This window comes from Musca autumnalis, unplaced genomic scaffold (assembly GCF_047663935.1).
Source record: "Musca autumnalis isolate F117 unplaced genomic scaffold, ASM4766393v1 scaffold_3, whole genome shotgun sequence".
Taxonomy (NCBI): domain Eukaryota; kingdom Metazoa; phylum Arthropoda; class Insecta; order Diptera; family Muscidae; genus Musca; species Musca autumnalis.
Window position 1 is genome coordinate 250,974,324 of NW_027411866.1, and position 24,561 is coordinate 250,998,884.

Genomic DNA, 24,561 nt, shown 5'->3' on the forward strand with positions numbered 1-24,561 from the left:
ATTTCCCGTATCACCTCCATTTCCATGCTTTTGGGTACGAAGAGACGCAAATCGCCATTAATCTTCCTATACACAACACCATTTACCATATCATACCCATTCACAGTTCCTTCTCGAGTTTCGACTTTAGCTCACTTATTTCCTTATCCCTAGCCTGGGCCGCACACAATTGGAAATCTATATCCTCTATCTCAATTGTTGCTATTACTTTGTCCTTATTTTCCTGTTCGATTCTAGACAGGGCGTCGACGTGAGCCATTTTTTCCCCCGGCCTATGCACAATTGTGTAATTATAATTCTCTAGTTCAAGAGCCCACCGTGCAATGCGGCTATTGATGTTTCGCTTTCCCAAAGTCATAGCCAACGAGTTGCAGTCCGTCATTATTTTAAATTTAATCCCTTCTAAATACGCCCTAAATCTTCTCAGGGAATAAATTATCGCTAGCGTTTCCAGTTCGAAGCTATGATATCTTGTCTCTGCGTCCGTTGTTCTCTTTGAGAAGTATGCTACAGGGTGGAACACGCCATCATTCTGTTTTTGCAACAATATTGATCCAAATCCTATTGCACTAGCATCGCAGTGCAGTTCTGTTTCCCTATTTGGGTTATAAATAGCTAGGATTGGACTCGAGGTTAATCTTTGCTTCAACGTTTCAAACGCTTCCCTACGCTCATCCGTAATTTCATATTTGACCCCTTCTTTTGTTAGTTCGTATAGTGGTTTGGCTATTAGGGAAAATCCCTTTACGAACTTCCGAAAATATGAGCATAACCCAAGAAAAGCCTGCATTTCCTTAATGTTTTTCGGCATCGGGTACCCCCCGATTACTTCCACATGTCCGTCTGATGGTTCGATTCCTTTTCGCGATACCTTATACCCAAGGTATTCAATTTCATTATATGCGAACTTGCATTTTTGCATTTTTATTTGGAGTCCATACACAGCTAAACGGTCCAGTACTTTCCCTACTAATCGAGTATGTTCCTCCAATGTCTTTGACGCTATCACTATGTCATCCATATACACGACCATTTCACCCTGCTTCAGGAAATCTTGAAAAATTCAGGCAATGAATCGTTGAAATATCGCCGGTCCATTTTTCAAGCCAAATGGCAACCTTAGGAACTCATATTGGCCATTTGGTACCACAAACGATGTATATTTCACCGATTCCTCTTCTAACCTAACATGGTAGAAGCCCGACCTGAGGTCCATTATGGTAAACCACGCCTTCCCCTCAAGGTACTCCAAGCAGTCTTCTATTAGTGGGAGGGGGTAATTATCCCGTACAATGATTTTATTCAAGGCCCTATAGTCCACGCACATCCTCACCTCACCACTTTTTTTCTTGGTTAGTACTATGGGCGAAGCGTAAGGGGAATTGCTTGGTCGTATGATTCCCTTTTCCTGCAAGTCTGCTATAATTTTCCCCACTTCCTGTTTTTCCGCGAAAGACAATCTTCTAGGCGAACAGTAGGTCGCGTTTCCTGAGGTTACTAATATCGAAGCTTTGAAATCTGATGTTTGCGGTTCGTCTTCTAGTTTCCCAAAATAATTCTCTTGGATTAACTTACGTAGTCTACTTTTTTCCATTTCATTTAGTTTCGGGTTAATATCCCAGTTTTCCTCAACGTCTTCCAGTTCCGCGTTGCCTACTGTTTCCGACCCCTGTATCTCTTTTATTTCTTCTAGTGTGCATGGCTTATTTTCCCATACAATCTCGTTATCTGTTGTTTTTATTTCATTGCTGACTGTTTCCCCAGCATCCGATTCCCCATTTTCTTTTATATTTTTACCATGTTTTAACGCCCCTACCAGAGTAGACCCTTCCTGTTGTAAGCTGTTTACCCCAGCTACCTCCCTTTTATTATTCCCAAAAAGAACATCACTTCCATTTGGTTTCACTTTTTCATTTATTTTAAGCGGCCCTGGATTTAATTCAGGTTGAGGGTCCGCCTTTAAAAACAAATTGATACACTTTTTCCCGAATTTGTCGCAAAATTCAATTGGGTTCGGGTTCCCATTTTTAAAACATAAAACTATATTAAATATATTTAGAAAGTCACGCCCGAGCACCAAGGTACACGGGGCACTATCTGGTAAAACAATAAAATTCATTTTTCTTTTGACACCGCCAAATTCTAAAAATGCTTGAAGATGTCCGCATATTTTTAGTTTTCTCCCATCCAGCCCCTTATATTTGGAAACTCTTTTCCTCTTCATCTTGATTTGTGGGGACACCGACCGAATCACGGATTGGTTAACGAAACTACATGGGCTACCCGTGTCGAGTAAGGAAGAAATAAAATGATCATTAGACCCGGTTCTACTGGGACTCAAGGCTACTCTTACCTGTATGTTCCAATCTACTTCATTCTCGTCTGGGATCGCCGCTACCGTCCGTAGTGGGCAATTAATCTTCATGTGTCCCTTTTTTCCACAAATAAAACACGCTATCGGCCGCTGTCCCTCTGTACAGTTTGTTGAATAATGCCCGTATTTCGAGCATCTAAAACACCGGACTGCTGGTGGTGCCTGCTTCACCGCATCACTTTTCGGCTGGTATTGTTTTCGGTCCGCCACCATTTTCTCATATTTTGGTATCAGCTCTTTAAATTCTGCTACCGTGGCCACCTTGAAAAATATTGAGGCTGCCACTGATTTATCCATCATACCGTCTACTATGTATTCCACCACTTCCTTCTGCGAGAGGGGGGTGTCAGCCGCTAGCTCTTGCATCTCTAGGGCATACCTTCTTTAGTTTAGTTTTAAGATTTTTATTTGCCTTTCTAGCTCTTGCACTATTTTCTCTTGTTCGTCTGCATGCCCTGGTTTGCTTGTTATTTCGTCTCGTTTGTTTGCATGCCCTTCTTTGTCTGTTACCATCTCAACTGTTTGTCTGTTTGCATGCCCTTCTTTGCTTGCCATTTCTTTTGTTGTTGTTGATGTTTTTGGCGACGATGTGCTTACCGGCAGTTGAAGTGGTGTGTGTACACGAATATCTTCTTGTTGCTGTGCCGTTGTCTCAGCTGCGCTGCTTGTCTGCTGCTGTATTTCAACGTTTTCCACTTGCTGCTGTGGTGGTGGTAGCGAAGATGACGCTCCGGCTGAAGTATTTGCCCCTACCACCTCTTTTAATAATTCTCGCAGCTGGGCCACTGTGGCCGTGTTGGGAAAGTCTATTCCAGCCAGTTTTAACTGGGCGACCAAATTTTCGCGCACCATTCCTTTTCTTTTTTGATTTGCTGTTTAATTTTTTCACAGCGATCACTTAATTTCTTTTAGTTGCTCAGTTTTTTCCACAACGTTCACTTTTCGTTGTTGTATTTCCTTAGTTTTTAGTTTTTTCACAACGTTCACTTTTTGTTGTTGTATTTCCTCAACTTTTTAGTTTTTCCACAACGTTCACGTTTTGTTGTTGTATTTCCTCAGTTTTCCTGATATTTTTAGCTTAAAAGAATTCACTGTTCGCTGGTTGATCCGAATTTCACAATATGTGGCGTGGTTGAATTTTTTAATTTCACAACGTACGCGTGCGTTCGGTCACACCTGATCTGTACACGTCTACTCAGTTCGGCAATCAGACTAACGAATGACGCCATTTATTGATTTAACTCTTATCGTCTAACAATGTGGATATCGATTACATACCAAATATACGATTACTCGATATCATTCTAATAATTATCGATATGTGTTTTACTTATAATAGGTGTGTTCTTAGTTATCTTACTACAGTAGGTAATTTAATTTCTCTTTTTCTTTCTTCCTTAAACATACAGAAATCACTTTCAGTGTTTTTTTTTTCGTTCCGGTAGTGCATCTCTACTATCCTCGTCGCTATCAATCACTTCTGGAGTATTTAATTGTACAGAAATTGCCTTACGTGCCTGTATACTTGATTGACGTTTCTGGTGTTCAAAATGGCTGTCAATGGTTTTACGTCGTTTTGAAGAGGATTCAAATGATTCGGTGGATGTTTGTGATGAACTAATTTCTGCTGTGGATTCGCCTTCGTTTGATTGTTCAGCTATTACGGAACGTTCATGTACACTGGAACGTCGTTTACCACCAATAGCTTTGGGCATATAATATTCTATTTGATCGAAACCCTTGACGGTGCAATGCAATTCTTTATAGATACGCATCATTTCCCTTTCTGTTGATTTCATAGATTTGCTCTTTCTTCTGTCTTCTTCTTCGGGAGATTTTGTTGAAGGACTTGTTGGTGTAGTTGGTAAATTTGTATCTTCTGGTATAACGCTTGGCTGAGCTGAACCATTCTCTTTAGCATCATTGTTTCCAAGCATTGACGACGACGTCGCTAATGGCTCTGTTGGTATGTTCTTTTCATTGTTAACTTCTAGCTTATCGCTTGAAGTTAGACGCTTAATAATTGTTTTTAAAAGTAAATTTTCCAAAGTTGGATTTTTGCTCTCACTAACTTTGATAATGCAAGTTAGAAGCTCTTCGAAGTTTGAATTATTCAAAGAGCCAAAGTTTATTTCATTAATGGATGCAAGTATGATTTGTTTTGTTTCTTCTTCACTAGACCGCGGTGCAGGTTGTGGTGGACTGGACGATGTTTTTAGTTTTTGTAGACTAGAACTTTGTGTAGGTGGTGGGCTAGACGACTTCTTCAGGTTTTGCTCATTGTGTTTTTCGGGCGGATTCGATTCATTGTTATTCTTCATAGCATTTCGAACATCTGAAACTCTGGTAAACAATGGTTTTTCTTCAGCAACAGGCATTTCAGGCTGAGGCTCCTCGACGCTTAATAGATCTACAGTTTCCGCTTCCACGGTTTTTGGAATTTCCATTTCTTCATCACTGGAATCATCCAAAGTTATGGTGTCTGCAACGGTTATGTTTGTAGTTGTCTTGTTACTTTTAGGCTGCTCCTTGTCATTTTCAAAATGATTACGTCTTTTAAAGAGGCTGGTCGTCGCCTCTGATGTTTCTTTAACCTCTTTGGTGGTTGTGTTGTCTTCATTTCTTTTCTTATCTCCCTCAAGTGGTAATATCTTAATATTTGTATCATCACAAATATCTATTTGCTGCAAAAGATTTTTGGTGATATCATCCATATTTTCCTTAATGTTATTTTGTTCTACAGTTTGATCGTTGCTCTCATTTTTGGTCTGTTGTTGCTGCTTGTCTTTTTTGGCTTCGGAGGTTGTTGGAAGATAGGGAACAGATATAGTTTTTAAATCATCATCACTATCATCAATTGGGGAATTCATTGCAGATTGTTGTCTTGGTGGTGTTAAATTATTATCTTCATCGTCCATTAATTCAGATTTTATGACTAAAGGTTCAAAAACTTTAGCAAAGGGTCCAGTGGGGTTTAAATCTGAAATGGCTTGTGACTGTTGTGGTAACGATGATCCTACTACCGAAGGGACTGGTGTGGTAGTCATTGACTTGGTAGAACATGTATTGCTAGGGCTTTTAGATGCGATTGTCGTGGCCATGTTGGGTGGTTGCTGTTTTTGCGTTTTATTGACAACGACGACTGCTGCGGCTGTCTGTTGTTGGCGTGAAGTATCTTCATGTAGTTTCTGCTGTTCAAGGGTATATATTGAATCATCATTAGTTGCATTTTCTCTTGTAGAGTTGACAATGACATAGTTTAACGCAGTTTGTTCCCTTGGTGGTGGTGTTAATCTATTATCTTCATCGTCCATTGATTCTGATTTTATGATTAAAGGATTAAAGGCTGGGGTGGTAGTCACTGACTTGCTAGAACTGGCATTGCTTCGGCTCTTAGTATTGGTATCAGGAACATCACTTATTGCTGCCAAAATGCATTTTTGTATATTTTCACTTATGGCTTGACGGGGACCATGATGTTCCCTCAGATGTTTCAGTATGTTGGCCTCATTCAACTGAACAAAATTACAAATATTACAATAATAAAGATGCCAGGGTTCACCCGGTTCATAACTATACATAACTTGTATGCCTGAATTGGAACATAATTTCGTATGCTTTTGATGTGATTCAATATCTGGCCGATAGGGTCGACTCAGCCTGCATTTGTTACAATAATAGGCATATTCTCCCGTATGTGAGGAGTAATGATCGTACAATTCAGAAAATGGTTCATTCAAATTTAAGTTACAGAATTTACATTCGATGGAGTAGTAGTAGCCCGCCGGGCCCTTCACTTCTGTGACAAATGGTGTGTTAGAAAGTAAATCATCCAGCTGAGACCTTGACAACCGGGATATATACGATTCAGTTTTATGCTTACGTATGTAGTGATTGGTCAAATTTCTTGGTTTATCATTGCAGAGTACACAACCTCTGTTATTATTTGCATACATTTGACAGTCATTGTTGAGTACATTGAGGGCCTTATGAGAGAGAGCCTTATGTTTTCTTTTAACAGATTTCTTCCGAACAACTGTAAATTTTTTCTTAGCCTTATGAGCCTTATGTTTTCTTTTAACAGATTTCTTCCGAACAACTGTACATTGAGCTTTTGGTTTGGTGGATGTTTCCGGTAATGCATATTTTCTGTCCTCGTCGCTATCATCATTTCTGTCTGGAGTATTTATTTTTTTGGGAATGGAATTACTTGTCTGCTTATTTGATTGGCGTTCCTGGGGCTCAGAGGTTTTACGTCGTTCGGATGGAGATTTAAATGATTCGGTGGATGCTTGTGATGAACTAACCACTGTTGTGGAATCGGCTTCAATTAATAGTTTAGCAATTACAGAATGTACATCTACACTGCAACGTCTTTTGTCACCAATAGATTTTAGTTGATCGAAGTCGTCGCTCTCTTTTGAGATATACATCAATATCGAACTTTCTGAGACAGGATCAACAACGCTTTGTTCTTTTGAGCTTTCAGATAATCGATGTCGTTTATTACCGTTTGCAACTTCCTTGGCTTGTTCTTTGGTAACTTCAGATGGTTGGAGGAATTTATTGGAAATTTCACCTTCCACCTCTTTCGAGGTTTTGTTAGAAGTCTCTTCTGTACAGGCAACTGTGGCGTTGGATGTTGTCGGATATGAAGCAGATAAATCATCATCACTTTTTTCTATTGGTAAAGAAGATTTTGCTTTCAACGATTTAGCCATATTTTCTTTTTCAAAATTATCTTCTTCGCCTTCTGAACACAGATCAACAAATTCAATTATAGCGTCATTGCTGGAGGGTTTCATTACATCCGGTGGAACGGTCTAAAAAACAGTTAATAGATGAATATATGTATATATATAATGGTTTTTTATAAGATGTGTTTATTCTGCCTCTTACCCTATCGTCCATAATTAACAACTTTTAATATTGTTTTATAATATATTGTTAAATTTTGTTAATGTTTTAAGCGTAGTACACACTGACCAACAAAACTGACAGTCATCGAGGTCTATTGAGAATATCTGAAATAAAAGGAAATCATTAGGTTTGTCCATGTCCTTTATAATTTTTACTAAATTTTGCTGAAACACGTATTTTTTGCAATTTTTCCATTATACAACAATAGCTCTGTTTCAGAACTAAAAAGTTTTTACAATTTTTACCACTTTTACACATTTTGCGTTCCAGTACACAAAATTTATATGAAAATCGTTTACGACTTTTACAACTTTTACAAGATTAAAAACTTATATTTAGCAATTATACCTATCTAACGACGGGACGTGCAAAAATATTCACCATCCTACCACAATTACGCGTCCGTATTACCGAAATACATTATAATTGAAATCAAATTTAAAGCAGAAAGCCGCGACAGAAACTTATTTAAATGTTTTCGTAGGAACAAAAAATTTCCCTTTAGAATAAATCGCTCATTTACTCAAAGAGTGGCATAACTCAAAAAATGTTTTTTTTTTTTTGAGTTAGCAATTTCTATTTTTTCTACGACTTCTACTTTATCATGTGTCAAATTTTCAAGTTTATATCTCTAAAACTCAACGAGTTACAACTTATTTTTTAGGAGTTTGGCATAAATCATCAAAAAAAGTTTTTTGCATTTATGAAGCACTAAAACACATCAAATCATGCTTGATCTTGCACAGAAATTTAGCTCTGATATTTGGCTAGTTCTCTACAAAATATGGTCAAACTAGTTATTTTAGTTTTTGTGTAATAATCTTTTTAAGTTGGGGAGTCAAATTTCAATCCACAACTTAAAACGCGTTTTTCTCGAAACTTGATTTTTTGAAATGTGTCACTCTTTGAGTAAATGAGCGAAATGTATTTCATGTTTTGTTGGACAAACAAGGCCGTCTTTGCTATACTTCTATAGACCGAACTAAGAAAAGATCTCCAATTATCTCTGTTTTTCGCTTCGCTTTCTGGAATACCGCACCTTTTCATATCTTCATCCACTTGTTTGCGCCATCTATTCTTTGGCCTGCCAACTCTGCGTGCACCGCCATGTGACATGTATTCATACGCCTTTTTAGTGGATTCATCATCGCTCATTGTTATGATATGGCCTAGTCAACGCAATCGTTGCATCTCGATACGTTTAACTATGTTCATGTCTTTGTATAGCTGATATAGCTCGTGGTTCATACGACGTCGATATTCACCGTCAACGCAAATCGGCCCGTAGATTTTTCGAATAATTTGAAAAAAGCGAGTGAAAGAACCAAACGTAGAGTCACAAAAGATTTACGGGATTTACATAGCGTATCGGAACTAGTGTTTGCAACGCAGATGACCTTACGCGCAAATGGAGCCTCCAAAGCTGCAAATGTTCAGAAGGACATCACGAATGGATCACCTAATCGAGATTCCAAATATCAATCTGCTTTCAAATCAGTATCTCAACCGCAGCCAACAGAAATTTCTGGTGATCTTGCACTTTCCGATGTTATTCAAGGTAAAATGACGGTACATGGGTGAATATTGCGAAAATACTAGTTTCTGTGTCCTGAGGCATTTAGGGTTATAAATATTGAAAAAAAAATAAATATTTAGAAACGGAATAAGTAAAACAAATTTTCCTTTAACGATTTTCGTTTTACATATCGTCTGCTCCGTCGGAAAAGGTCGTAAGTCCACTTTTTTTGGAAATCGCGTTTTTGTTACAGGATGATACTACAAGTCAAAACACGTCGTATGATACAAAGAAAATGGTAGTATGTCGCGTTTTTCTATATGTTTTGCCCTTGTTGGAAAAGGTCGTAAGTCCACAAAACGTACAAATTTGAGTACGAAAAGGTCGTAAGTCCACAGGAAAATGTATACTTAAAAAGAATACTACAGCTAATGTAGTTCAGATATAATGTTAAACGTCATCCATGGTTGGGGTACAATGTAAAGAACTAGCCTACACCTTTGGATGATAATCGGATGATATTTGGCGGAGCCTGTGCACCAAACTTTTGAACAAAAACGTGATAATTTTTATATTGCAACGAAAATTTACATTTGAAATCTATTTTCCCCTATAAGCGAACTAATTATGAAAGATGGACTTCTGGCCTTTTCATTGATACAAATTGGGATGCTGTATGTGTTCAAATACCGCATATATTGAAAAATTTGTAAAAAAAATCAAATTTTTTTACTGTTTTATTGTCGTAAATCTTACTTAACTTTATCAACTGGTGATTTGTGGTTTCTCTAGGAATTAATCATGAAATTTAATTGAAGGAAAAGGTCGTAAGGAAAAATACAAGGTCGTAAGTACAACGTGTCATGTTTTATATTAAATATTAGACGAACCGGTCCACGTTGCTGGCCCTTGAAACAGTTTATATTACCTTTTCTTATGTCAATTAAATTTTTTTTGTATCGCAAATTAGTTGGGTATGCAAGTGAATATCAATAACAAGTAAGAACGTCGTTAAATTCGGCTAGCCCGAACTTGTTATACCCTCCACCATCAGTTGTATTGAATTTTACTTCGATTAGTTTCCTTTCGTTTATGAAGTAGACTAAATACCAAATTTCAACAATTTCGGTAAAATAATGTGGCTAACCTTCAAAATACCGAAATTCGGGAGGCACCGTTCTATGGGGCTATATGAAGGCGTGGACCTATATAGACAAATTTATGGGAGAACGTTTTATACCCGAAACGAAGAATAAATACCAAATTTCAGCCATTTCGGAGGAATATTGAGGCCACACACCTTCAAAATACCGGAAATCGGGAGGTACCGTTCTATGGGGGCTATACGAAGGCGTCAATACCAAACATTCTAGAAGTAATAGAAAAAAAATTGCGAGCCGTATCCTAATTTCAAAAGACGGACAGACGGTCATTGTTATACCGACTTAGAGTTTTTCTCTGGTCGGGTCTTATTGCTAAAATATGTACCCAGGATTGGGGAAACGGAATAGTTCGTAAGTTTTATATATATAGCGCATTTAAAAAATAGGGCACAGGTGTAACCCGCTCCTCCGAAATATAATACCTACTACAAAATATGTAGCCTACTTCCACCAAAGGACATCCCTGTGCATAATCTGAAAATTTCATGGAATAAGTACTTAGGGCCGAAGATTGAACAACCGTTGCCTCGCAAATTAATTTTCTGACCGATACTTTCATAACTTTTGCAAAAACACGTTTTTTAAAAATAGGGCCTGCCCCCGCCCCCTCCCCAATTCAAAAAATATAAAGCCTATTTTCACCTCGGTTGTTCCTTGTATATTCTCTGAAATTTTCAAAAAAATCGGTTCAGCCGTTTTTGAGTCTATGCGGAACATACACACATACACACATTGTCTTTTATATATAAGATTTCACACAAAAGTTTTGGTCCATTCAACCCGCTAATAATTATCTCATCACCATGTTAAATTGCAAGCTTATTCTTTGTCTTAAACTCAAATCAATCTTAAATTTTCTCTCCGATCGGAATATTACTGCGATCTACAGGACAGCTACAAAGTCGGGTAAAAATTGTGGGTTTGGTCCATTTCACACCTTTCGATCATAATCAACATCTAATGGGGTCACTTCTGGTCGGAACCCGACCTCTCTAGAAAATTTCGTGATGATCGGTTCAAAATTGAGGCCTGGAGTTTTATTACAATTGTTAATGGATGGACGGACACACATAGCTAGATCGCTTTATCTCGTCAAGATATGAAAAAGTGACAAGGGGAGGGGGTCTACGACGAATACTTCGCGATGTTACACGAATATTGTACAAAACAAACTTATAATACCCTTTCCACGTTCTTTTGTAAAGTATAAATATTTTATTTTAAAAACGTCCGTAAATTGTAGGAAAAGGTCGTAAGTCCCTACAAAAATACAAAACTGTACAAGGAAAAGGTCGTAAGTCCAAAGACATCCAATTATCTCCCAAACGCGACGGAATTTTATCAAACAAAGTACAGGTATTGAAGCGGAATAAATAAAAGAAAAATACTGCCTTTACCACCATAATAAAATCTTTAATACAGAAAGCGCTGGAATGTTTTTTCTTCCTCCTGAAAAATTTATTGAAAGGGACTTACGACCTTTTCCGACGGAGCAGACGATATTTATATGCAAAAAATTGGTCGCAAGGAGCAAAACGTCATTACCGTGCGTGTCCCCAACCGTTTTGTGTTAAAAAAACACTGATATCCATTAATATATCAAAATATTTTATATAATTGAAGTACGCCGAGTTATTCTAGAAGAATGAGCCAAGTCAATTTTGGTTTCATTAATATACATAATTTTATTTTTTAAATTATGTTTTTGAGACATTTTAGTCCTGTGCCAATTTTTTAGTCATTCCCGTGCGCCAATGTGTTTATTAAGAAACAAGTAAGAAAAGTGTTAAGTTCGGTCGGGCCGAACTTTGGTTAAATGGGACAAATATCTTAAAAATTTCTTAAATCAACGACGCGTCACGCGTCATTTTGTATGGGGGTTATACGGAAGCGTGGACCTACATAGCCAAAAGTCCTACGGACATATAATAGATTTTCCCAAAATTTCATCCACCTACGTCAATCCATTCGGACGCTAGAGTGATTTCCACAGACGGACGGACATGGAAAGTCATGTAGAATTGTACGCTGATCAAGAATATATATAGTTTGTGGGATCTACAATGATTAGGTCTTTACGATAACTTAGCAAGCATACGGGTATGTGATGAAAACCGAATCGACTCGATTTGCAAAATCGAAATGGTATATAATCGGAGTGCCGTTGATGATATATATAGTTTTGCTTCGCAAAAGCCCCTTATTTGAATAATATTATTAAAATCCATTTTCAATTTCATTAAAATATTCACAAAAATTGGAAATATACGATTTCGATTTATGGCAAAACGAGTCGAATCGTTTTCCATCACATAGACGATAGACTAATAAATTTATAGACATTTATTTGCTCTCAGCATTTATCTTCGAAATTTTCGAAAATTGGTTGATGGCGTTAGTAGCTGTTAGTAGTTTTATTTAAAGTTACTATAGATTTTAAACTATTTATTCTGATAAAAGACAAAATATGGATAATCTTTGGCCAGATCTACATCCTCATATAAACAAATTCAATAAAATATTGTAATTTACCCCAAAACATTGTGTGAAAAGATCAGGCACTGTGCATACCGGCGACACCCACAAAAAAGAAGCACACTACAACTCTCTTTGTCTATGAATTTATTAGTCTATGATAGAAACACACAAAAATTTAAAAGAAAAATTGTGAAACATTGATGAATTTTTGTAAGGCCATGTTTATACCCTCAGCCTTTAGGCTAAAGAGGGTATTTACACTTTGATACGACCAAAAATGTGCCTCATCGAAATAATGGTTTTAGTCCCCAAGTATGTTTGTACGATATTCGTTTCAGAAAATTTTGAGTAGATCTAGCAATGTCCGTCCGTCTGTCTGGCTGGCTGGTGCGCACGATAACTCTCGAACGGATCAATCGATTCGGTTCAAATTTTGGGTATCGAAATATTTTGTCCAGATTTGATTTAAGTTCGAAGATGGGCCATATAGGTCCACTCCTTCAGGTACCTCCCCCACAAAAGTTCCAAAATGTTCGGAAAATTTGTGGGCACGATAACTCTTGAAGGAAGTAACCGATTTGGTCCATACTTTGCACATCGTGAAATTTCTACCAGACTTAGATGAGGTTCCAAATATGGACTTAATCGGCCCACTGCTTCGGGTACCTCCCACACAAAATTTCGGAAAAGTTCAGATTAGGACCTGGTCTCGAATCGCTTTGATTTTTGTTTACGCAAGTTGTATTCGCTGTCCTCTATACGACGCTGTAAGTTTCATTAAGGGCAAGTCCATACTTCCTGAGAAAATAGCCTGAAATTTACAAAAAACCCTATGACACCGTGTGAAGTGGTTGGAGCGCAAGATAACTCTCGAACGGATCTGCCGATTCGGTCTAAAACTTGGCTTTCGTAATATTTTGTCCAAACTTAGTTCAAGTTCAAAGATGGATTATATCGGTCCACTCCTTTCAGTACCTCCCCCACAAAAGTTCGAAAATGTTCGGAAAATTTGTGCGTACGATAACTCTTGAAGGAAGTAACCGATTTGGTCCATACTTTGCACATTATGAAATTTCTACCAGACTTAGATGAGGACCTGCTCTCGAATCGCCTTGGTTTTTGTTGTAACATCTTGTATTCACCTCAGGGGCAAGTCCATACTTCCTGAAAAATAGCCTGAAAGTTGAAAAACAAACCCTATGACACCATGTTTATGGGTGGAAACGCAAGATAATTCTCGAACAAAATTTGGCCTTCGTAATATTGTTTCCAAACTTAGTTTAAGTTCGTAGATAAGCCATATCGGTCCACCAGGTACCTACCCCACAAAAGTTCAAAAATATTCGGATAACTCTTGATGGGAGTGACCGATTTGGTCCATACTTTACACATTCTCATAATATCTACCAGATATAGATCAAGTTCGAATATGGACTATATTTGTCCACTCAATCCCGTACCTCGCACACAAAAGTTTGGATAAGTTCACTTTAAGACCTGCTATTGAATCACTTTGATTTTTGTTGAAGCAACTTACATTCGCTGCCTCAATTAGGATGGTAAAAGCTGTTTCAGGGCAAGCCTATACTTCTTGAGAAAACAGACCTAGGGGTGTAAAAACCCCCTATGGCACCCCCATGGTCTATGTCGGTCCATTCCTTTAAGTACCTTTTCCCCAAAATTTTTAAACTTTAATCCTAATCAACATTTTGGTCGGTTCATAGGACGAACATTTTGAAACCCTTTAAATACATAAGTTTTTTGTGAAAAAAGTGTTTCAATTTGCACAGGCTGAGGGTGTATCATAGCCGACTGATTTTTTTTTACTTGTTATATTATAGCAATTTGCAGGGTTAACCTTCTTTATGAGGATTTATTTGAAATATAAGCAATGGAATTGACATTTGAAACCCAGTGGGTTTGTTAACATTTTTGACATTTCACAGTACTGAACTGGTTTTTGTTGTAGTTGTTGGCTGATGCATCTATCTGGTAATTGTACCATGTACGGGTGTGTGTGGTGAAAAAAGTAGAGCACATGTATTCTTATGAGAACTACCGAAATACGTCGAGCGTATAATTTTTATAAGTCCCGGTCCACACTAGAGTGATTTCATTGAAAAAATTTCATGAAATTATGCGTCTCTAGATCGACTTCCATAGAAGAGCTAGCAAATGTCAATGATTTTCTTGAAATTTTGCACAAGTAGTTTGCAGAAATGTAAAGGAGAATAAACAATTGCTTTTGTTTTATAAAAAAATAAATTTTACTTTACCGAAAAATGTGTACGTGTGACCACAGACTTACTATCTCACACACACATAACCGAAAAGCAGCGAAATTTCTGTTTATTTCAATGAATTTTAGGTTGGGGATTTTTGTTCCGATAATATCGATAGGCAAAACTATCTATCGATATTGATTTTTTAAAAAATAATCGATATTATCGATAGTGCCATCGATTTTTTGCCAGCTCTATTCCATAGTAGAGTAATGCCATGTTCATACCAGCATTTGAATAACGTAGTTCGTTCTCATAATTACGTACACGAATTAACCCGTTCATACGACATGGTACATAATTCATCGCAACATGATTCATATTTTCATAGTTTTTATTTACTGATTTTAAAGAAAGTTTTGTCCAAAAAACGAGTAAAATTAATTGATATGAACTGATTAACTATTTGTTTTTCTTTAGATATCTATTAAATATTTAATTATATTATTTTCATTCATCTTTTCTATTTTTTCTTACAATTTTGGTGTTTTCGGCACATTTTTTAATTTTTCTGCCAAAATAATTTTTTGGTATACAGACTTTCTGGCAGGAATTTGATTTTTGTTTCTAAATTTTTACGCGAATTTAAAACGGTGAATAAGATATGCAACTGCAATAAAAGAAAAGAGAAAATGTGCTATGATTTGAATGTATACTAGTCGTTAAACCGTTTACTTTTTATTCATGTTTTGCAGTTTTTCTAAAAATGTTTGGGTTTTAAATGAATTTTATATTTTTTTCTGTCATAATTAATTTATTTCGATAAATTCTCTCATTTGTTAGAGATAGGACATATTTTATCGTCGTTCTGCAAGTAATTTAAATTGAACAATGTACACAAATCGTTGTTCGTTCTCAAAATATGAAGTAACTGTAACGTAATTTGTGGTCGAACAACGAATAGAGAGCGAATTACCGCTAGTCTGAACATGGCATAAAATCATAAAATTGCTGTAGTGGGGAATTTGATTTAAGAACTCCTAATTATATGAAATTTTTTTAATGAAATTCACGCTAGTGTGGACCCGGGCTATGTTGAAAAAGTTTAACTTTGACAGAACGTTAGTTTGTGTTAAACACCTGCATGGATACAACTGAATATATCAGTTCCGACATTTTTCAACATTGAGTGAGTATGGATATGTAGAATGTAGTTTCAGTTATAAGTTGATACTGATACTTTTTCAAACAGGTATGATATGAGTTGGTATAGACAGAAAAAAAGGAACATATTTGTTTATATCTGGTTTGTACAAACTGATATAAATGGATATTGGTGTGATACAATAAGTACTTATGGTATGTAGCCCAAACAAAATAGGAATTGAAATAGAAAAATTCCTACAGAGCTGAATTTTGGTGGAGATGTAGGATTTGTCATTACAAATAAGGTCCTAAAATTCTCTGTCGGTCCCATGCGTGCAAAGAGACTTATTCATGATCATAGGTCATATTTTTATTTTTGTTTTTGATATATCTCAAAAACGGTGAGCCTTACCAAACAGTGACTAAAGCAAAAGACAAACAAAGACCGTAAAATTCTCTATAAGATATCGCGTTCCCAAAAGTCACAATTTTGTTATAATTGTCCTGAAAATAATATTTTTTCCATTTCTACCTTAAAATCAAAAATTTGATTTATTATTAATGTTATCAATTAATTATTGTGTTTATGTTACACATCCATCTCAAGATCAACTTTAATAGCTGTTTATATTTATACTTTAAAAGCCTCAATTATTTTGTTTTACTTATGGACATGATTAATCTTATAACAATTATTAAATTTGTCAATACTAAACTATTTCTAATATAACATAAACATTTTGATTTAAATAATAATATGGGTTGTTTTGTTTTATTGTTTCATCCAAAGATTGATTAAATATTGCTTATTTTATTTTTACTTCAAAAAGCTGAAATGTTTTATTTTATTTTTGTTTTACATTAAGAGCATACAATAAATACTTACTGTATCTCCCTCTCTCTTTAATCCCCAATACCATAATTTTAAAGGATAACAAAAACCAAAAACTCTTCAACAATTGGTTTGAGCGCGTGAAAAAGTGTATAAATCAAGCTGGAGAATTCCTTGGAATATAATAAAACTATCTTTGATAAATATCCGCGTTTACATGATTAGAGCGGAAACTTTTCTTTTAGCCCTCGTACATTCCACTCACTGAAACCAGAAAAACATTCAATTTGGAGAGTTCATGTCATTTTCCACAAAAAAAAAAATTCTATTTTTTATGAAATTTTCCTTAGAAGTTATTCACACAAGCCTATAGTATCTGTTGGTATCTGTAGTATTTGAAAAATATCTGTTATACAACAGATACTTGAGAACGAAAAAACAAATAAAGTTCTCACTCGTTCATATACAACACAGAACTGTTTCTAACAGTTATGTTATTGTGAGTATACACAACCCAAACAATATCATAACTGTTACACTCATTCCCACATTTATATCATATTATATCTGTTATGTATATGATATATCTGTTTTGTTGATACAAACAGTTATACCATTGCACGTGTTTAGTTTGTGTGTGTGTGTGTGTGTTTTGTATTTTAAAAACAAAAGCCGAACAAAACATGAAATACAATTCATTGCAAAGAAAAATTATTTGTTTTACGAAAGAAAGAAAAGTATTCACCACTTTTACCACATTTGTCATTTAAAAGGTCTGTTCGATAACACAAAAGTTTGTACAGACTTTTATAAAATGCTGTTCGATAACAAACTTGTTAAATAAAATAGAAACAGTTGTAAGAACTTGCAAATACAGTATGCAAAACTCATATTCGAACACCCTTCAAAAAATGAGTAAAATCGTTATTTATAGCAGATATGGCAGAAACAAGTGTATATATATATATATACTAGCAAATGCCCGCTACTTCGTATGCGGAAAGGGGAAAAATATATATAAACAACATTTAATACGGGAATGGTGAATACTGGAGATTCTGTTGCACTAAGACCTATTTTTATTGCCAATACATTTTTCGATTGTAGTCAGAATTTACAAAAAAAAATCTGAAGTATCGCATCCCTACACAACTACCATATTTTTTATTTCGAATTTCCAAAACTACGTATTATATTGCAAATTTCAGATTTGACTCCTGGTTTTAACCCTTCACTAACACAGCATTCCCTTCCAGTACGAATTTCCAAACACTAAACTTTATCTCACGCCTTCACAACAACAATCACGCACATTTACAATGCAAGGTTGTAGCTTTAGCGGTTTCGCCCAGAACCCGAATAGGTCCGTTAAATTTTCGGCATTCAAAATGGCCATAAAAATCCAAAATGACCATAAATATCCACGTTTTCGTATATCCCCATATAACTGTACATCTCGACTTAGTGTATTTTAAAAGATTACTTCCTTATATTCAACATATATCCTAACCCCAATTCACTTTTCCAGCTTTATCTGTTCTCCTGAAACCCATTATAGTACTATTTAGTACTTTTTGTATAAATAAGTACGAATTTTCAAAACCTCCTCCCTACCTCCACTCTAAACTCCAATTGCTAATCTAGTACCGAATTTCAAAATTCCAGTTCTACCCTTTACAAAGTCACAAATTGTACAAAATTCTCTACCATATAGCAAATACCAAAAGGTACCAAATTTTGTACCATTTAGCACTTTTCGTACACGATTTTCCAAAATGTACTTTCATATCTCAGCTCTATCCGTTCACCTAACCCCAATTTATAGCCAATGTAGTTCCATTTAGCACTTTTCCATAAGTATTAATTTCCAAAACTACCTCAATCCTCACTCCAACAGTAATCTGTTCACGCAAATACAGCGAATTCCGTACCAGTTAGTACTGCTTCGTTCACATTAGTACCATTTTCCAAAGCTTCCTCCATATCTCAATTGTATATTCTAACAGTAATCTTAATTCCAAATTACAGGATTCCAGCTCTTCAAATCCAAATCATACTAAACTCACTACCATTTAGGACTTTTCGACCTTTTGTACATCTTTCTTACTCTTAATCAGTGACCCCCATTCCAAATTTCAGGATTCCGGCCCTATTCGTAAACCCATATCTATATTGTACTATATTTAGTACTATTTAGTACTTTTCGTATAAGTTTAGTTCGAATTCCAAAATCCTTTCATTTTTACTCTTCAACAGTGATTCTCATTCCAAATATCCGGATTCCAGATCTATCCGTTCACCCAAATCCAAATTGTACTAAATTTAGTACCATTTAGAACTTTTCGCGCACTTATAGTTCGAATTTACAAAAACCTTTCTTTGTTACTCTCCACCACTGACCCTAATTTCAAATTTCAGGATTCCAGCTCTATGCGTTCATCCAAATCCAAATTGTACAAAATTTAGTACCATTTAGTACTTTTCGTACCCTTATAGTTCGAGTTTACAAAAACCTTCATTGTTACTCTTCATCAGTGACACTCATTCCAAATGTCTGTATTCCAGTTCAATCCGTTCACCCAAATCAAAATTGTACTAAATTTAGTACCATTTAGTACTTTTCGTGCACTTATAGTTCTAATTCCAAAAACCTTTCATTTTTACTCTTCATTAGCGATCCTCATTCCAAATTTCAGGATTCCAGCTCTATCCGTTCACCCAAATCCAAATTGTACTAAATTTAGTACCATTTAGTACTTTTACCCTTATAGTTCGAATTTACAAAAACCTTTCATTGTTACTCTTCATCGGTAACCCACATTCCAAATGTCTGTATTCCAGCTCAATCCGTTCACCCAAATCAAAATTGTACTAAATTTAGTACCATTTAGTACTTTTCGTACCCTTATAGTTGGAATTCCAAAAACCTTTCATTGTTACTCTTTATCAGTGACCCTCATTCCAAATGTCTGTATTCCAGCTCTATCCATTCACCCAAATCCAAATTGTACTAAATTTAGTACCATTTAGTACTATTCGTGCACTTATAGTTCGAATTTCCAAAAAGTTTTCTTCGTTACTCTCCACAATTGACCGTAATTTCAAATTTCAGGATTCCAGCTCCATCCGTTCACACAAATCCAAATTGTACTAAATTTAGTACCATTTAGTAATTTTCGTACTCATAAGTACAAATTTCCAAAATCACCCTCATGTCTCAATCATACACTTTAACAGTAATCTTAATTCCAAATTTCAGGATTCCAGTTCTATCCGTTCACCCAAATATAATTTGTACTAAATTTAGTATCATTTAGTACTTTTCGTACACATTAGTACTATTTTCCAAAAACATTTAATTACATCAACACCACTTCCCTACATTGATTTCCATACCAAATTCCATGATTCTAGCTATATCCGTTCAAAATATACAATTGTTACTAAATTTTGTAAATTTTAGTACTTTTCGCACACTTAGAGGTCGATTTTCCAAAAACCCTTTGGTACATCTTTCTAGATCTCCTTCAGTTACCCTCATTCCAAATTTCAGAATTCTAGCTCTTACCGTTTCCCTAATACAAAGGGTACCATATTTAGTACCTTTTAGTACTTTTCGTACACTTCTGGGTCGAATTTCCAAAAACCCAGCCTTATCTCACCCCTACACACCAACAGCAACCTACACCCAAAATGTCAACTTTCTAGCTTCAGCGGTTTCGTCTGGGCGGTGATGAATCAGTCAGTCAGTCAGTCAGTCAGTGAATACCTCACCTCACTACTCTTTTATATATGTATATAGATATATACAGTGTTGTGCATATCAAAAGCAACAAATCGAGGATTTTGAATTAATTCAATTTTTGGATCCGTTAAAATTTTTAAAAATGTAATATTTTGTGCCCAGTTGTTTTTTTTATTGTGTACTGAGAGCTTTCAACAAGTTGTTTCTGTACTTTGTAGTTGGATGGGATAACAACAACAACAATATTGACTGATCCTCGAGAACGGGGATTGCAAAACAAAAGCAACAATAGAATATTATTAAAAATGGTAGTGCCATCGGTGTAAATTAACTGTACTTTTGACTTAAATTTATCTTCTGGGACATGGTAGTGTCATTTTAGAAAGAATTTGAATTTGTTATCCTAAGAGGGTTGCCACTTTCTACCACTTTTCCCAGGGTCTGGGGAAAATATCATAATACCCTCAAATCAAAATTTTTTCCCTCATATAAAAATTTAAATTTTAAAATATTCATTTGGAAATTGGATTAATATCAACCGTTCTTTTGTTTACCGCATAATAAAAAGTTAAACAACCGAATTGTGGTAAATACAATACATCCAGGTGTAAGCCCCTTGTGGCCAACGGGACATTGTGGCTAGAAATGCTGAGTAAACTTTAAAAATAATGCGAATAGGAACCCCCAAGTATTAGTTGGGGCTCTTATTTCCGATATATGGCTCAGAGTACTTCGCAGTAGAAGTTTTGAAAACAATTTGAAAAGTTATACACTGGCCAAGAAACTATTGTCATACCCAAAGGAAGACAATTTGTGAAACACCGGTAGAAAATTCAATGTTTTAAGTGGTTTTAACGACCCAATATGATTTTTTTATTTTATGTTTAATCAATATTATTAAAAATAAAATTTAATAACAAAAAATATAAAAAAAACTGAATAATTTAGCCATATGACGATAGTTTACCCACTGTTGGTTGAAACAATGGGTTCTTGACCGTTGTGTTGTTTGAGTTGGAAGCTGTATAACTTTTCAAATTGTTTTCAAAACTTCTACTGCGAAGTACTCTGAGCCATATATCGGAAATAAGAGCCCCAACTAATACTTGGGGGTTCCTATTCGCATTATTTTTAAAGTTTCCTCAACATTTCTAGCCACAATGTGCCGATGGCCTCAAGGGGTTTACACCAGGATGTATTGTGTTTACCACTATTCGGTTGTTTAACTTTTTTATTATGCGGTAAACAAAAGAACGGTTGATATTAATCCAATTTCCAAATGAATATTTTAAAATTTAAATTTTTATATGTGGGAAAAAATTTTGATTTGAGGGTATTATGATATTTTCCCCAGACCCTGGGAAAAGTGGTAGAAAGTGGCAACCCTGTTAGGATAACAAATTCAAATTCTTTCTAAAATGACACTACCATGTCCCAGAAGATAAATTTAAGTCAAAAGTACAGTTAATTTACACCGATGGCACTACCATTTTTAATAATATTCTATTGTTGCTTTTGTTTTGCAATCCCCGTTCTCGAGGATCAGTCAATATTGTTGTTGTTGTTATCCCATCCAACTACAAAGTACAGAAACAACTTGTTGAAAGCTCTCAGTACACAATAAAAAAACAACTGGGCACAAAATATTACATTTTTAAAAATTTTAACGGATCCAAAAATTGAATTAATTCAAAATCCTCGATTTGTTGCTTTTGATATGCACAACACTGTATATGTATATATATATATATATATATATATTGCATAGAAAATATTTACGAAAAAATTACATGAAACTAAAATATATTTTGATATGAATTTGTAATCGTTTCAGTAATAATGTTTTTTTACTTGTGTGGGTTATTGGCCTACAGCAAAACCTGCTTCTCTAGGTGAGGGTATATATATATATATATAAAATATATTTTAACTAGTTCCATCATTGTAGTGCCTTAAGGCACTCCAATTTTGTTATCCAACATATATTATAAATTTCGGGAACAGGGCAAAAGGTAACAGCAATGTCTTACCTAGTATATGTATATGTACTATTATTTCTTTAAATCTGTGCTTTTTGTTCTAGTCTATGAATTTAATTCATTTTTTTACAGTTTTATAGATAATTTTAATTAGTAAAATATATGTTTTCATGTAATATTAAATTAATTAAATTAAGTATTCACAATATCATTCAATTTGATTATTTTTATTGTCTGCTTTATTAAACCCATTGGCTTGTTTTCACTGTTCACTGGGGGTAACAACCGAACAATTCGATGATTCACTAAACTATAATCTTTAAGAGAAAACCATTGGCAAAATAACTAGTTAATAGATTGCAATTATTTACATTATTTGTTGAAATTTTACTGGTTATTGCGTTGTTGCATATCTGTTACTACTTATACAATCTCTCGGTCAGTAATATTTTTTTAACGCCGATACGATTAAATGCAATCGCCTTCATATATTATACCCCGGTAAAGGCCGCGGCACATACGGTTTGTTGAGCGCATGTGCCAGGTAGGGATACGTATTACCAAACAAAAATCGATCTTTTGATTCTTACTTAGAACTCAAGAATCGATCTTTCGATCTTTAGATTCTTATTTAGAACTCAAAAATCGATTTTTCGATTATTACGTAGGAATCAAAAATCGATCTTTAAAAATGTTGAACAGTAGTTTGTCCCGGTCCACACTAGAGTAATTTCATTGAAAAAACTTCATGAAATTATGCGTTTCTAGATCGACTTCCATTGTAGAGCAAAATCATAATATTGTTGTAGTGGGGAATTCGACCTAAGAACGCCTAACTTCATGAAACTTTTTAATAGGTCTGTACGATAACTCAAAAGTTTGTGCAAATTTGCACAAACTTTTACAAAATGCTGTTCGATAACAAACTTGCAAAGTAAAAGAGAGAGAATTTGGAGACAATTGTGAGAGAATATTGGAGAGTTTTGGAGACTTTTGTTTACAAGTTTTTGCAAGGGAAATTTTTCTTGTAAGAACTTGCAAGTTTGATCAGCTGATTTAAATTCGAATGTTTTGTGGCGGACGTCTTGGCAAAAACATAAACAAACGTTTGGCTATTAAAATAAATAGATATGTATAAAAAAGGGAACAAATATTAAATAAATTTTGGAAAACGATAATGTAAGTAAAATAACTTATTTTGTAGCTTGTGGTGACTATTTTATTATTTATTTTATTTAATCTTTTTCCGCCAACTTCTTCTTGTTTATCAAATCAGCTGACTTCTTGCAAGTTTTTACAAATTGCTGTTCGATAACAATCTACAAATTTTTTGCTTCGAGAGAGTAAAAATGGTGGAGTGAGGTTACTGAGAACTTGCTGAGTACTTGCAAGTACTTTTTACTTGCGAAGTTATCGTACACACCTAATGAGATTTACTCAAGTGTGGACCTAGACTTTATGACGAAAAAGCAAGGTAAAGCAGTATGGTGTTTTCGTGCCTTGTTTCGAATACGCAGCTATCGTCAATTTATTTTTGTATGGTAAATTTTATTTTAACAATTTATTTTAACTTTTCTTATTGTTTAAGTATTTTTGTTTTTCTCCATCATACAACAATTACATAAAACAGTTGCATTTTTCGGTAGTTTATGAAAAAAAGCTGTTTAGAATAAATGACGCAGCTATCGTCATTTATTTTTGTATGGTAAATGACGAAAAATTTTGTCTGTTTTAGCAAATAAATGACGATACGCACCTAAAACCTGATTTTTGTTCTAATGTAAAAAGCATATAATAGTACGTTTATATATAACCGGATTTAACAAACCCACTACGTTTCAAATGTCAATTCCATTGCTTATATTTCAAATAAATTCTCATAAAGAAGGTTAACACTGCAAAAGTCTATAATATAAACATGGCCTAACCCAGTGGGTTTGGGTTTCAAATGTCAATTCCATAGCGCACATATCAAATAAATCCTCAAAATGTGGTTTAAACCGGTAAAAACCTCCAGTGTAACCGTGCTATTAGTCTTATGACACACGCTGAAACTTGCATTAAAACTTTCCCGATTTATAGGGGTTCTCAAATCGAATTACCCACTACAGCAAATTAATAAAATTACTCTATTATCTATGGAACTCGATATAAGAGCGCATAATTTCTTGAAATTTATTTCGCTT

At 35.1% G+C, this 24,561-nt stretch overlaps 1 protein-coding gene across 5 annotated transcripts; it reads right to left on the reverse strand.

Annotated features, from left to right (window-relative positions):
• Nucleotides 1-1,895: 1,895 nt before the first annotated feature.
• LOC141399322 (uncharacterized) lies at nucleotides 1,896-22,929 on the reverse strand. Of its 5 annotated transcripts, none has more exons than XR_012411815.1 (5): nucleotides 22,747-22,822; nucleotides 22,427-22,692; nucleotides 7,274-7,398; nucleotides 2,354-7,197; nucleotides 1,896-2,279 (listed from the first exon to the last, which is right to left on the reverse strand). XR_012411815.1 is itself a non-coding variant. In XM_073977827.1 (3 exons), the coding sequence occupies exons 2-3, from the start codon at nucleotides 7,283-7,285 to the stop codon at nucleotides 3,793-3,795; spliced, it is 3,417 nt and encodes a 1,138-aa protein (XP_073833928.1). In that variant the 5' UTR covers nucleotides 7,286-7,398; nucleotides 22,427-22,929; the 3' UTR covers nucleotides 1,896-3,792. The 5 variants fall into 5 exon arrangements, 1 of the variants encoding a protein (XP_073833928.1); XR_012411816.1 differs by having other exon boundaries at nucleotides 22,767-22,808; XR_012411814.1 differs by having other exon boundaries at nucleotides 22,427-22,929.
• Between the last annotated feature and the right edge of the window lie 1,632 nt (nucleotides 22,930-24,561).